This window comes from Cryptomeria japonica, chromosome 9 (genome assembly GCF_030272615.1).
Source record: "Cryptomeria japonica chromosome 9, Sugi_1.0, whole genome shotgun sequence".
NCBI classification, from domain to species: Eukaryota; Viridiplantae; Streptophyta; class Pinopsida; order Cupressales; family Cupressaceae; genus Cryptomeria; species Cryptomeria japonica.
In genome coordinates, this window is record NC_081413.1 from 259596639 (window position 1) to 259610965 (window position 14327).

The 14327-nt window shown below is 33.7% G+C and overlaps 1 protein-coding gene across 2 annotated transcripts in view; it reads right to left on the minus strand.

Annotated features, from left to right (window-relative positions):
* Positions 1-14327, minus strand: part of LOC131034474 ((S)-coclaurine N-methyltransferase) — a 134029-nt gene that overhangs the window by 45976 nt on the left and 73726 nt on the right. Inside the window, exons 4-5 of one of the 2 annotated variants that reach the window (XM_057965978.2) lie at positions 3706-3803; positions 3497-3609 (exon numbers count right to left, since the gene is read on the minus strand). In XM_057965978.2, the coding sequence (XP_057821961.1) occupies positions 3497-3609; positions 3706-3803 (211 nt within the window). The remainder of the gene's footprint in view (positions 1-3496; positions 3610-3705; positions 3804-14327) is intronic. The other variant, XM_057965979.2, reaches the window with a different exon arrangement.

Sequence of the window (14327 nt, forward strand, 5' to 3'; positions counted from 1 at the left end):
AGCATACACATGGAAAACACGAAGCATACATATATGCAAACACGGAGTATACATGTGAATACACACATTGTGAAATTTCTTTCTTGTTATGAGTAGAAACACAAATCAACACCAACTTGATGCAAAAACATAAACACTCAATCTAGTTTGTGACCTCAGGTAGATTATTTAAGAATTTCAAATGGACTAAATACAATGAGTCGGGTTAGCCATATCGACAAAGAGGATAGATAGCACAATGTTTGGATACTTGCCTCAAGTATTAATTAAATGGACTATGCTTAACCCCCTATTCACCATTAATGAAAGAGAAAATATTTAGACACAACAAAACACCCGTAGCGCTTATCAGGCCCAAGAGCGGTACACTCCCCCTTGGCCCAACTGATGGCAGACTTTCAGTCATCCACATTGGGTTGCCTACCTGACAGAGGCCTAGTTTCTGCTGACCTCATTGCTCTATCTCTCTCCCACACTAGTGGTGAATGTAAAGTATACATCTATTATTAGTCAATTTGTTTAAGATTATACTGTTATCAATGAGATAATTCCATACTCATTCCCTAGTGAGACCAAGGAGAAGTGGGTGCAATAGGATGCCCGTAGCGCTTATCAGGCCCAAGAGCGGTACACTCCCCCTTGGCCCAACTTGTGGCAGATGTTCGGTCATCCACAGTGGGTTGCCTACCTCACAGAGGCCTAGTTCCTGCTATCCCATGGCCCTATTCCCTTGTATCTTACTGGGTTTGGGTATGCAATTTATCCATTCATCATTACTTAATAATTAATCCATGGTTTCTTTATGGGACTAATCCTTGTGATCTTAAAATCACATTAATAATGCAATTCAATACTGATCTATTTAAATATACTAAAATTGATAGATTTTCTTCAATAGGTTATTAACAAGTGCTTGTCTATTTTCCTCATTAGCTGATTAATTTCATTATTCATAGTTCTTAATATAGATATCAAACCCTACTACTACTTCAGTTTTAAGGGAGAAGGGTTTACATATGTTACCAAAGCGCTTAGAGACCAACTACAATAGGTTCCCTCAAAGTTTACAGATCCAAGCCCTTACCTATCTTGGGTCTATATCCTCAAGGCTTATTGGTCGTTGATCGCCACCCTATCTTGGGACTTAACCTATTGCTTGGATTTAGACTGCCCCTCTTTGGAACATCTCCTTCCCCACTTCTTAAATACTGATAGTAATAACATGTTTTAGACTATACGTATACTAATTTCTTATGTATTATGAATATATATATGAAATTAAGTATGACTGTCATACATATTGCAGTCCATATTAATATTACTATTTATTCTGCATAAGAACATTATCAGGCTTCATATATTAAGCATACTTATTAAACACATCCCCATGCATACCACCAAGAACAAGGATGTTACTGCCTGTAACTTAATAACAGTTCTGATCTGATTTGATCCATGGTGATCTTACTAGATGCTTTTGATTCCTTTCCTTTATATCTCTCAATGTGAGGGAGAGGTCACACCTCTTCATCATGTATGCCCTTTGGCAAGAGACACACCCTTTCACCATTCCCTTTGATAGAGTGCAACTCTTCATTATTTCTACCCTTTGAAAGGGACACAACCTCTCATAATCAGATCTGCACTTCTCATTTCCAAATTATTCCCCCTCTCAAATGAGGTTCTCTTCTCTCTTTTATATCTCATTGTTGAGGGAGTCACAACCTTTCCTTTCATTTCTTTTGACTTTTCATTAACTTAATTAATTTTTAATTAATCATATTTTATTATATTTAATTATTTTATTTTATATTTTAATTTAATTTTAAATATTTTAATTTTATTATTATCATTTATTATTGAATTTTATTTCAAAGTGGGGACATTACACTCTATCTCAAGATCATAGGTCGCAGCTACAGATAAAAATATCCCAATAGAACTCAAATTTGATACAGGAGAAAAGATATCACCAAAGAGAATAATTGTGAATGCATTGTATCCCCTTCAAGATAAATGATGGCAGGACTAAATTAAAGGCAACAACAAAAATATGCACTTCTTGGAACTGATTAAATCTTCCATTTCATTGGGATATTTAGAAACTAGTCAATGGCATCACTTTCTATCCATCATTGAAAAAACAGTTATTCTCAAAACTTGAAAAAAAGAAACTTATTTTTCAGCATACATCTATAACTTCACCAATTAGAAAACAAGTGAAGCCATCTTTTGCATTCATTTCACAAGTAAAAAAAACCTGATGCCAACCATGCCCAAACGTGTTGTCCTATTCCAATAGGCAATTGCCATAGTCTTGTGCCATTTGAGAAAGACCGACATTGCTTGTCTAGCTTATAAAGAATTCCTTTACTGTCATCCCCTTAGCTATTGGATACAAAAGTTATTTGGAATGGGCTTGCAAAATGCCATGTACTCCTTCCAACAAATTTAACCAGATTATCAATACTAAACCAAAGGAGCAGCCCTGTGACTGTACCTTGGAATTCTAGTCTATTTGAAAGATTTGGAATGGAATTCAATAATAAATTCTTCAAAAAAAAAAAGTTAACCATTAGAATTAAAAAGTGCAATCCCAAGGTCTTCCTGATGGTATATGATATGGACATTTATTGTACTGTGCGAAAATAAAATTCATTACAAATAGACATCTGCAATGGTTAATTGATTAATGGCCAGCGCAAGCCCAACTTGTCCCAGGAATAATAGTTCAAGTAAAATACTGGGTAGCCAACAATCTTTCCTATTTTCGCCACCAATTCCAATGTTCCTTCCCTATAGAGCCATTCCAGTAAAAAACAGTTTCTGACAAGAAATGATGACGTACAGAAGTTTGCATTAGCAAAGTTTTCTGAGGCATCAAGAAATTCTGAGGGCTATTCTTGCCACCTAGAAGATACATATTAGTGGTGTAGAATCTTTTCAAACATCAGCAGTTATATATGAATCCTTTGTTTTATAGAAAACATAGATTTGGAATTTTGTAGTGTCCTATAAATTATATTTCATTAAAGATTACATTATGCTTGATGCTATAATTAGTCGGAAAAATAAGAAAACATACTTGCAGTGATGACTCCTAAAAATGGATTTTATTCTTTATTAACTGTTGGTGCTGAAATTCCTTTGGGGAAAATGTTTGACTGTTACATTAGTTTGCAATGTGTCTCCCAGAACATGAAAGCCTGGGGTGAAAATCCTTACCAAATGAGGCCTGTTATAGGTTGCTAGTGTGAGATTTAGATGTCAGCCCTGCTAGCATTACCACCATTATATAAAAGATACATGAAGAATATATAATAGTAACAAGAGGGAAAGAAAAAGGACTTCATTTGAATAAAGAAGAAATTGGCTATAGAGCTAATCATAGAAATAGTAATCATTATAATTCTTCTCTATCTCAGCAGACTTATATACGTAAATGTTCAAGAATGCTCCATTTGAAGCTTCATTTTGTAGATAAAAAGAATCACACCTCAAAGTGGTATGCAAATACTCTGTGGCAAAAGTGATGAATGAAAAGAAGACTTTCTTGACTCATCCACAACGATATCTTTTTAAGGAGTTTTCCATAGTTTTTCATATGCTGCAATGTATCATAGCATAAATAAATGAATATCTAGAAAGAAATTTACTTCAAAATAAAACAACTTATGTTTCCCCAAGAAAATCAATTCATGTACCCAAACATTTCAATAGATATTATGCGATCAAAAGTGCTCTCCATCTTAAAACTGGTAATGTCTCCAGCATATATAACTATATTGGACATCCCCAATTCACTGGACATGCCACCAAACTAGGCAGATTAAATCAAGAAACAGAGATTAATTGCACAAGAATGGAAGAAATCAAGTAGTAATTAAGAAAATGGATACAAAAAAATAATTTGGAAATTCAAAAGCAGATGATAGAATATTTCACAAGGTAGAGAATCTTTCTTGTGTCTGAAACCTGGATGAAAGATCAACGTGAAAGGTTGGCAAGACAGCCTTAGGATTATTAAAACATACACAGTAAACAGGTTCAAGAGTGCTTTAAGCTGACAATTATTTTGGTGTACATGATATGTCCATGTTGTTACTTGATAATAGGTCTTAAAATTTATAACAGTTAAAATGTTTGAAACAATAGATATGAAAATTAAAAGTATATTAGAACTGAATACAGGTAGTGAAATATTTGCATAATTTAGATAAAATTGTGTTGGGATACAATTAAGAAATTAAAGAAAGAAGAGGAAGATAATAAAATGATATTAATCTAAATGTTAAACAAATAGTTAATGTTTCTAAAGATTGATCCTTTATTGTCAGAACTCCTCTAAAAATTATTAGAATAATATCTTCCTCTTTGTGTTATTAATGGTCATTTAAGTTGTTTCTAATTTCACCTCTAGTTAACGATTGTTTCTTTTAGAAACATCATCTTTGTAACTCTATTTAAAGGAGTTGTCTCCTTGATTAATTGAACATCGATTCTTTGAAATCCATATGCTTTTCCATCTGTATTATGGTATCAGAGCATTGGTTATTTTCGAAATAATTTTTCAATTAAAAATTCGTCACGAATTTTTAATAGTTTTTTTGAAAAATTTCTTTGTTTATTTGAAATTGCTACTTTGGCAGTTCGTTTTGGCTGCAGCTACTAGGGTTTTCTAGCTATTTTCTACCCTCTCCTGCGACCCGTCTCTCCTGCATTTCGCGCAACCACGCGATGCAATTTTTTTCCCGCTGCAAATTTTTTTCTGCCATTTTTAGATGGAAATCTACATTTTCGATTAGGGTTTTTATCCTTCAGATCAAGTCGAATTTTTTTTCCGATTGTAGATTCTTGGTGGGTTTCTCGAGATCTCAACTGGGTCGTTGTCAGAATTTTCTGGGTGCTTCGATTTTCGTGCCTTGATTTTCGAGTCAGCAGATCCAAATTCCAACAGCAAATTCTTTTTGGGTTTTTCGCAAGGATTTCTGGGTTGTCTTCAGATTTTGTCAACCGGAATTTTTTTTCTTGAAATTTGTGCCTGTCGTACTTCATTTTCTGAAGTCTGTACTTGCATCTGCCTCTGTTTCTGCATTGGGATTCAAATTTTTTGAATTTCGTGCCAGCACCTCTTCTCAGTTTTTTCATTTTTCGTGCATTGGGAAACGTGCAAGATGATGTCATTGACCAACTTGATGTTGGAAGGCAGTCAGGTTTTGTGCACTTAGCATCTTCTCAATACCTTGTTTTTTGTGCCTCGAAAAGCGTGAAGATGGCTTACGGGCATCGATGTTTGTTTCTGTTTTTAATATTTTTTTACCTAAAAAAAATTCTGATGGGTTTTAATATTTTTTTCCCTTGAAAAAATCTGTGGGTTTTAATAATTTTGTCTGTAATGTCCCTACTAGTTAGAGATCACTATCCTGCAAAACAGATTGTTAGACTACAACAGGCATGTAAATATATAACTAATCTAAATTGCAATCTAACTTTAAAATACTTAATTAACATAATCATAATTTTAATCTAATAAAAAAGATACGAATGCCATACAAAAGTATGTCCTTAGGCGGCCATGAAGCTCGCTTTCTTGGAACCCATCTTGGTTCCAAGCCCTCTAGAAAGTCGAAGGTGAATTTGACTCCTGTCTTGAATGTAATTTCTTACATCCAAGCCTTCCAGGAAATCGAAGGTTAATTCGATTCCTGTCTTGGGTGTAACCTCTTACACCCAAGCCATCCAAGGAAGACCATGTTTTCATTCCTTGCCTTGGATGATGCATCCCATCACCCAAGTCCTCAGAGTGGACCGGCCAGATCCATCTCCTCTTGGTTGAACTTAATCAACCAAGCCATACATATGCATATCAATGTTCAATATATACTGCCCTAGGGATTATCATAATCCCTCCCTTAGACTAAGGGAGTTTCCTCCCTATAGCCTCCATCATGTGATAACATTTATAATATATTTTTGCCTTTCATTACTATTTTCCTATTCCATATTCCATATGTACATATTCCTGATTTAACATGTATTTTCTACATATTTTCCTTAAAAACGTTCATTAACCCATATTCACATATATTCTTACTAAGCATTGACATATATTCCTTAATACCTAAAATCCATTCATTGATGTGTTCATTAAAGCATTTATTATCATAAATATTATATATACATTAACTACATTTATTATCCCCCTTCATTACCTATCTAGTAGAAAAATCATTCATTAATGTATTTATTATAATATTAATTATTTACATCCATTAATTATTTATATTATAATATTAATTATTTGCATCCATTAAAATATACAATAATTAACATTAACATATACCTTGCCTATATTCAATGATATATATATATTAACTTAATTACGTTCCTTAGTATATGGTAATATTTTACCCCTTACCTTTTTGCCCGCAGCAGAAGTCCCATTCTCTGAAATTCCCCCCCCCCCCCCCCCCCCCCCGCTCTACCTTCGTGCTTTCTCCTCCTTGTATATCCTTCATATAACCTTTCATAGAAAGGTTGTGACTTTTCAATGTAACATGCCTTTTCCTTAATACTTTTTAATTAATCTTTGTTATATATCTCTATTCAACTCATACATGTATTTCTTTTCCTTAATAAATCGTTGACTATTAAAGTGATTACTTTGGTTCTCCGTTATTCTTTTAGATGATAAATATTAATCAATTAATCATAGTTTCAGATATTAATAAATGAATATCAATTAATTGATAATAATATTAAATAAACATTGATTAATTAATTAATAATAATTGTTACATTTATTTCATATTTGAATTAAATATATTAAATTAATAAATAAACATTTATTAATTAATAATTTAATTACTACATTTAGGTTATATTCATTGATAAGTGAAAACATATATATATATATATATGAATCAAATAATATTACCTATTATATTTATTAACACTATCATTGCCTAGACACTAATTATTAGTCTATCTAATGGTTGTAAAGGCAGACAGATCTGACATGTGTCAGATCTGGTCTCCCACTATATATGATATTATATATGATTGTCATACGTATTGTTGTCTATAAATATTACTATTAATATTTTATATTAATATCCATGTATTAATATTACTATTAAATTCTGCATGCCACTATATATGATATTATATATGACTGTCATACGTATTGCTAATATATAATATCCTCTTTAATTGTATTATTTATATCCTCTTTGTACTTTAATTGTATTATTATTTATTATTAAATATATAAATTATGTTGATAATATATAATATTTAAATCATAAATAATATTTAATTAATGAAATTTAAATAATCATTCATTGGTAATTATTCTATTAATTAATAATAATAATTTCTTCATTTAGGGTCTCTCCCTTTCTCTCCGTATATATATAACGATCCAGGAGGGGACATGACATTGTCCTAAAAAATTATCTATGGGTTTATGATTTTTTCCTCAAAAATTGTACTTTGCCACAGTCTGTTTTTTTGTCGCACCTGGAGTTGTTGTGCGAACATCTGCACTAATCTCTTATTTGCAGTCTATTTTCGGGCATCTTGCTCATCTGCAATAGTTTGGAGGGTTTGCCGATTTTTTCCTCAAAATCGTGACAGTTGTTCTTGGTGTGTCTCTGGTCACAGGGAGGGACGGTTCTCCAACATCAGGTTGGACGATTGGTGTTGTTTTGGGTATCTCCCAAAGTTCTGCAATTTCTGGGAGGGTCGGTGGCAGACTCATCTCAAGTGGCAGAGTTAGTGGCAGACTCTTGTCTTCTGTTGCAGCGTGTTCTAAGAAGAAGGGGGCAACCTTCTCTATTATTTCTCTTGGTAGTTAGAATAATGACCATTAAGGGAAGGTATTAGAATAATATCTTTCTCTTTGTTTTATTAATGGTCATTTAAGTTGTTTCTATTTTCACCTCTAGTTAACGATTGTTTCTTTTAGAAACATCATCTTTGTAACTCTATTTAAAGGAGCTTTGTCTCCTTGATTAATTGAACAACATCGATTCTTTGAAATCCATATGCTTTTGCATCTATATTAAAAATATGGAATGAGATAGTAACCAAAGTGGTATTTGATGCTTACATTGTGACGAGGCCCTATAGAAATCCCCAAAGAAATTACAAATTTAATTTGAGATTTATGATTTTATGACATGGAGATCGCATAGAAACAGATTTAACAACAAAAGAAACTGCTCAACACTTATTAAATTGACCATAATTATATATGCAAATCACATTCAAGTACAATACATTATGGATTTGTATGTGACACTAGGATGTACTTTATACAAAAACACAAAATTGGACTTCCTTTCATATATATCGTCCTAACTGCAAAATTTCCATCCAAACGAAGACATAATTCAATGGGGGATAAGTTTTACCCTCTCCATTGAGCTTGAGAAAATGTAACATCAATCCTGGTTGTATTTCTCAATAGTTTATTCAATATAGTCTTGGAATTGATATGGTGTTTTTAAACATGCAACATTGGATGTGAGTAATAATTATTAAGTCGGAAAAAAATGGAAACAACATCAGATCTACAATTTAATCATTTATGCATGGGATAACTGGTAGACTTTAGTGAGATGCTCATATATGTTGATTGCTGATTAATTATGTAAAGTGAAAATGAGAAACATAATTTCAATGTCATTGTGCATCTTGATTTTGCTGATAAAACTGAGTTGAGACTTGCGATTATATGAGCATTCTAGTTTATAATTAATAATAATATGATTAGCAATTATAGATTTTACTGATTATTTTCTTTAGTAAAACAGTTATTGTTGATGTTTAATTAGCTTCCAGATTGACAATAGAGAGGCATGTACATAGTTGTCTAACTGGTGGCAATCAGTATCACAATAATTTCAATTAGATTAGAATTCACCATTTCATTTCAATGTGTTTTGTTTGTAGTGAGATGCTCATATATGTTGATTGCTGATTAATTATGTGAATTGAAAATGAGAAAAATAATAATATGATTAGCAATTATAGATTTTACAGATTATTTTCTTTAGGACAACAGTTATTGTTGATGTTTAATTAGCTTCCAGATTGACAATAGAGAGGCATGTACATAGTTGTCTAACTGGTGGCAATCAGTATTGCAATAATTTCAATTAGATTAGAATTCACCATTTTATTTCGATGTGTTTTGTCTGTAGTATGACATGACTTTAAAGGTTTGTGCTCAATTTTTCTGAGTCTGAATTTTTTGATCCTCCATACTATTTTTTATGCCTATGATATCCTAAGAGACTAAGAGATTGCCATGTCCCCTTTTTAGAAATAGAGACATGGAGAAAACCTTTCTCCTATTCTCATTTCCTGTAGGCTAAACGATAAAGCAAGGGAAATAATTAAAATATTATTTTCAGTTGGGCTTAGTAATTTCTAATTTAAGAGGCAACTTAATAATATTGTTAAAATAAAATGTGTTTTAAAAAATAGTATTAACATAAAAAGTATTTTTAGAGACTTAAGGAAATTGGACTCATGGACCCATTTGAGCGCTACCTACGTAAAGGAGGTGCTTAGATTCATTTGAGCATCATATCTTGTCTTTGTTTGTTATCCAGATTTTCAGAAATTTGAGCATTGTGTTCAACTTCTCAATTGAGGATGAAACTATTGGTTGATTAGAGAGATATTTGAGGAAAAAAACCCTTATTTCTATATTGGTAATTCCATCTAGGTGTTTACACGTGAGCTGATTTTGGTCATTTTCGAATTTGGAACAACTGGATTTGCAAGCAAATGTTTCTGTTCAAAGGGTTTCATTGTAAATTTTTTAAAATTATTTGTTACTTTTCGACCATTCTTCCATGGTTAGATCTTGAGTGCCACCTAGCCATTGTCATCTGTTGTTGTTTTAGGGTTTGGACATAGTCTGCATGATATTCATCATCAGTTGTCACTATGCCAGACATACAAGGAGATTTTATTATTGATGACTTCCTTTGTTCACTATCATAACATTGTTTGGAGCACCATATCACATTCCCAGCTATCTTTCGGAAGTGCCATCACTTGGGAGGGCAGATTATCCTCATGTATTGCTGTTACATCACTATTTCAGACAATATTTGGGTGTGCACTAGCTTTGAGAGGACAATTCAACATCAATTTAGGAAAATTGTATCTCTTTCAACCAGCATTAATTGTTGTTTATGGATTGATTATACCATTGACATCATTGGTTTAGGTAGACGATAACATTGTGATGGGTTATTGCTTACTGTGCAGCCTCATTTTGGTACTTTCTACCCACTCCCTTGACTTCCAAACCCCATCACAGCCTTTCCAACTAATCTGCAGCAGCCCAATAGTCTGTATAATAGGGGTATTATCAGCCAAGGAGTGTTCATACATGTATGAAAATTAGCCAATAATACCTAGATCTGTTAGCCATATAATTGCATTAAGTCTATGAGAGGAAATAAATCATTTGTAATTCTAATTTTCATTCATGATATCTGTAATGTTCCCTTCCTAGGTGACAGGCAATTGAGCAAGGGCTGGCCTATCATTGGGTTCCCGTAGGCCAATGGAGTGGAAAGGGGACCCATACTGAGGTTTGTGGAGCTACATAGGGGCTTTATAAGCCATTCTGTATGGTCTAAGGCAGTTTCCTAAATTTTAGGAGGATTCCTATTTTTTAGGGATTGACTGAGAGTTGACCAGAACACATTAGGAGACCTCAAGGATCATTCTAGAGGCTTTGGTTGCAGTTCCTATTTTTTAGAGAGGATCCCTATTTTTTAGGAGGGGACTAGTAGTGGCCCTACAATATTTAGACATTGCTAGGATGGCACGTGCATCATCAGTTTTCAGTTTGGGATGGTTAGGTGATGGGGTTTGAATAAAAATTAAGTATTAAAGTATTGGCTTTAATATTTAATAAAATAAAATAAAGTGTTAAACTTATAAAAGGACCCCATGTCCTAGTGAGATAAAGTTGTTTTAAAAAGGGGGCCATTGAGGGGTATTAACACAAAAATAAAAAAATAAAATATTAAATACATTATGAGCCCAATTTCCAACACACATCTTGAGAAGACTTTATTTTATTAAAATTTAGGTAAATTAAAAGGTGGAGAAGAAAAAAGTTTAATAAAATTTATTAAAATAAAGTATCGAAACCCTAAAGCTAGGATTAGGGTTTGGAGTCAATAAAAGAACATGAGGCTTCATTTTGGCATTCTATTATTCATTTTTACATCAACAAATTGGGAATTGAGCTCTGCAGATGATTTTCAGCAGCAGATAAGACTTCTGGAAACGAAAACTCCCTAGAGATTGGTGAATTGGACGAAACCCCAGTTCACAGTTGAGAGGAATCCACACAAGGTTTCTATTGGTACTTTAGAAGACATTCTTTTCAGAAAATTTTAGAGTATATTGCAGATTTTGGAGGGTTTGGAATCACCCTAAGGAAGCCGCTTCATTCTTAGAGCCAGCCATACCATTTCCATAGCTGGTCGTACCATTCAGCAGGCTCCAGGTTGCACATCATGACTGTACCAGCCCAGAAAGGGTTTGGATCTCGTGAAAACTTTATTGTCAACATCTTCCAACAATGATTTGATGATTTCTACAGGCTACAGGAGTTGAATTTGGTTCAGATTTTTGTTTTTGTTAGTAAATTGAATAATCTTGCCTAGAGACCAGGTGTGGGACTTAGCAATTCCCCAGTTTCTTTCAGTATTTGTTTTTGGTAATTATTGTAGAAGCAAATAAAGCCATTTGGAGTCATCTTTGCTAGTTGGGAGCTCATAGATTGTATTCCCTTAAAGATTCATCAATAAAATCCCCTCCTGGTTGAGCACTGGACTCCTAGTATGCAAATAGTTTCTGTGGTGAATCAGTTTTCTTAATTCTAAAAATTATTATCTTGCTGTTCCAAATATCAGAACTCTGAATTTATTGTTCAGTCATTTAAATTTCTGCATTTTGAGTTCAAAAGGATTGTTTCATTGGCATACATTCATGATACACCCTTATGCAATCATTGGTAACTAAACCCAAGCAAAAACCTCATAAAAACTATCCCAAAACCTTCAATCAGCAACGTTAAAATCAGAAAAAATTCAGTTGAGCTTGGTTGGGGATCCTTCAATATCAGTCTATGTAATTGATCCAGTTGTAGCAAATCAAATAAAATCAGGGTTTCAAGTGGACGATTGTTTAATTTAGATTAAGTGTTTTTGATACCCTAAGGTTTCATAATAAATGACTACTCACAATTGAGGGTTCACTATTCATTTTCAGTCATAAATCATCCAATATATTTGTGGTAATTTGATATCTACAAGTTGGATCTGCTATATTTGATGAATTTGGAGTTGCATACAAGCATCAGGAAGCTTTGAAAATATTGTTTGAAGTTGCATATTTGATTTACAAGGGTTTTCAATATTTTATATTGTTGATTATATAGGGTTTGGCATCTACATTTGGAGTTTGATAATTGTTTCAGGGACAGCAGGGGATGGCAGGATGTGTTTCCAGTACGGGGGTATTTTTGGGCCATTTTTTAGGGGACGGCAAGGGACAATTGTTGAAAAAGTAGGGGAATTTTAAAAAATATAGAGAAATTTCAAAAAATATAGAGAAATTTCAAAATATGCATATCATAACATTGATAAAGCATTCATCGTAGAAATTGTAGAAGCTTAATGCATAACATTAGACTTGAGTTGAGATTAGCCATGAGAATCGACAAACAAATTAACAAAATTCAAATCCTTTCATTGTCAATGTGCATACATATTATGTTAAAATTATAACAAAAATGCCCAAAGGCTCCAAGTTTCAACTATGAAATGATATTAACTATAAACAATAAACATAGAACTAAGAAAATATATGGTTGTCCATAATTGGCACATGGTAGGTCTAAGAGTCTAAATCTAAAACAGAGCTCGAATCTAAGTCACTGCCAATACAAGGGTCTGCCTCAACCAATGGAACTCCAACCAATCCCTTAGGTGTCTCCTCCTCTTCAACCTGCATAGCATCTTTGAAATTGGCATCCCAACACAAGGCTGGAGCCTGACGATATGCAAGAGTTCAGTGATACTATAGCTACAAAGCACTGTGTACAGCCACCAACTTCTTCGATCGTCTAGAGGTAAGGTTGTTCCTCTTGACTAATTGGATAAAGCTATATGTGGACTAATTCCTCTCTGTAGTAGAGGAATTGGCAACCTGTGAAAGAAGATAAACAACAAGTAATCTCAGCTTCGATGCATCCCTACCATGCCACATCCACCATCCAATTGGGTTGATTTGAGCTATGTAGCTCTATCTGACCTTGCCTTTGGTCTTCTGAAGGTTGGACCACGAAGATTAAATGCAAGACAATATGTGCGAAGTAGAGTAGATTCCTGTTTAGTATACATTTTTGCAAGGGCCCTAAAGAAGCCTTTGTTAGGATAACCGGTGAACAACTAAGACAGGGGGGGAGGGGGGGGGGGGTGAATCAGTTGTTAACAAATTATAACTTTTAATCCACAATACAACCTTAAACAAATCAAGTACCGATAAAACATATATAGATGCCGATAGGAACAGATACCGGTAAACAATACAACTTAACAATTAACCAGATAAACAATGCAAAGCAACCATACCACATAGCACCATGATTTGTATGTGGAAAACCCGGAAAGGGAAAAAACATGGTGGGAAGCCTACCCACAGTCAGATGTCAGATAATACTTCTGCAGAAAGTATGTGTTACAAGAGGGACCTGCACTTGCAGGAAGGCACACTGCCTAGAGCGTACTGCTCATTACAAAAGAGTCTCACTAACTACAGAGAGGCTACAACCATCTCAAGATAAATGGACAACAATCCAATAGAGTGAACTGCTAGAAATGGCATCTACCATGCCTGATTACAGTCCCGGTTAAGCTCAGTGTCGGAGGACTAAATCCTCTTCTAAATCCAATTCGATCACCAATGATCGATCAACTCCTCTGCCTGAATGATATTACAATATTCACACATTACATTCCTTGATCATGACCTTTTCAATAACCATGATACTTTACAAAGAGTTTCTACCTCTTATTTATACAAACCCTAAGGCCTAAACCGATTAGGTTGGCCACCTAAAGATATTACAATAAGATCATTACATAATTCCATTTACATTGATATGCCATGTCGGCTTAAAACCAAAACAATAATAACAAATCCATAAATCATCTCGAATCATCCCAGTAACATGTAGAGTACATGTTAGCATGATACCGGTCCATAACCTAGATAGGTAC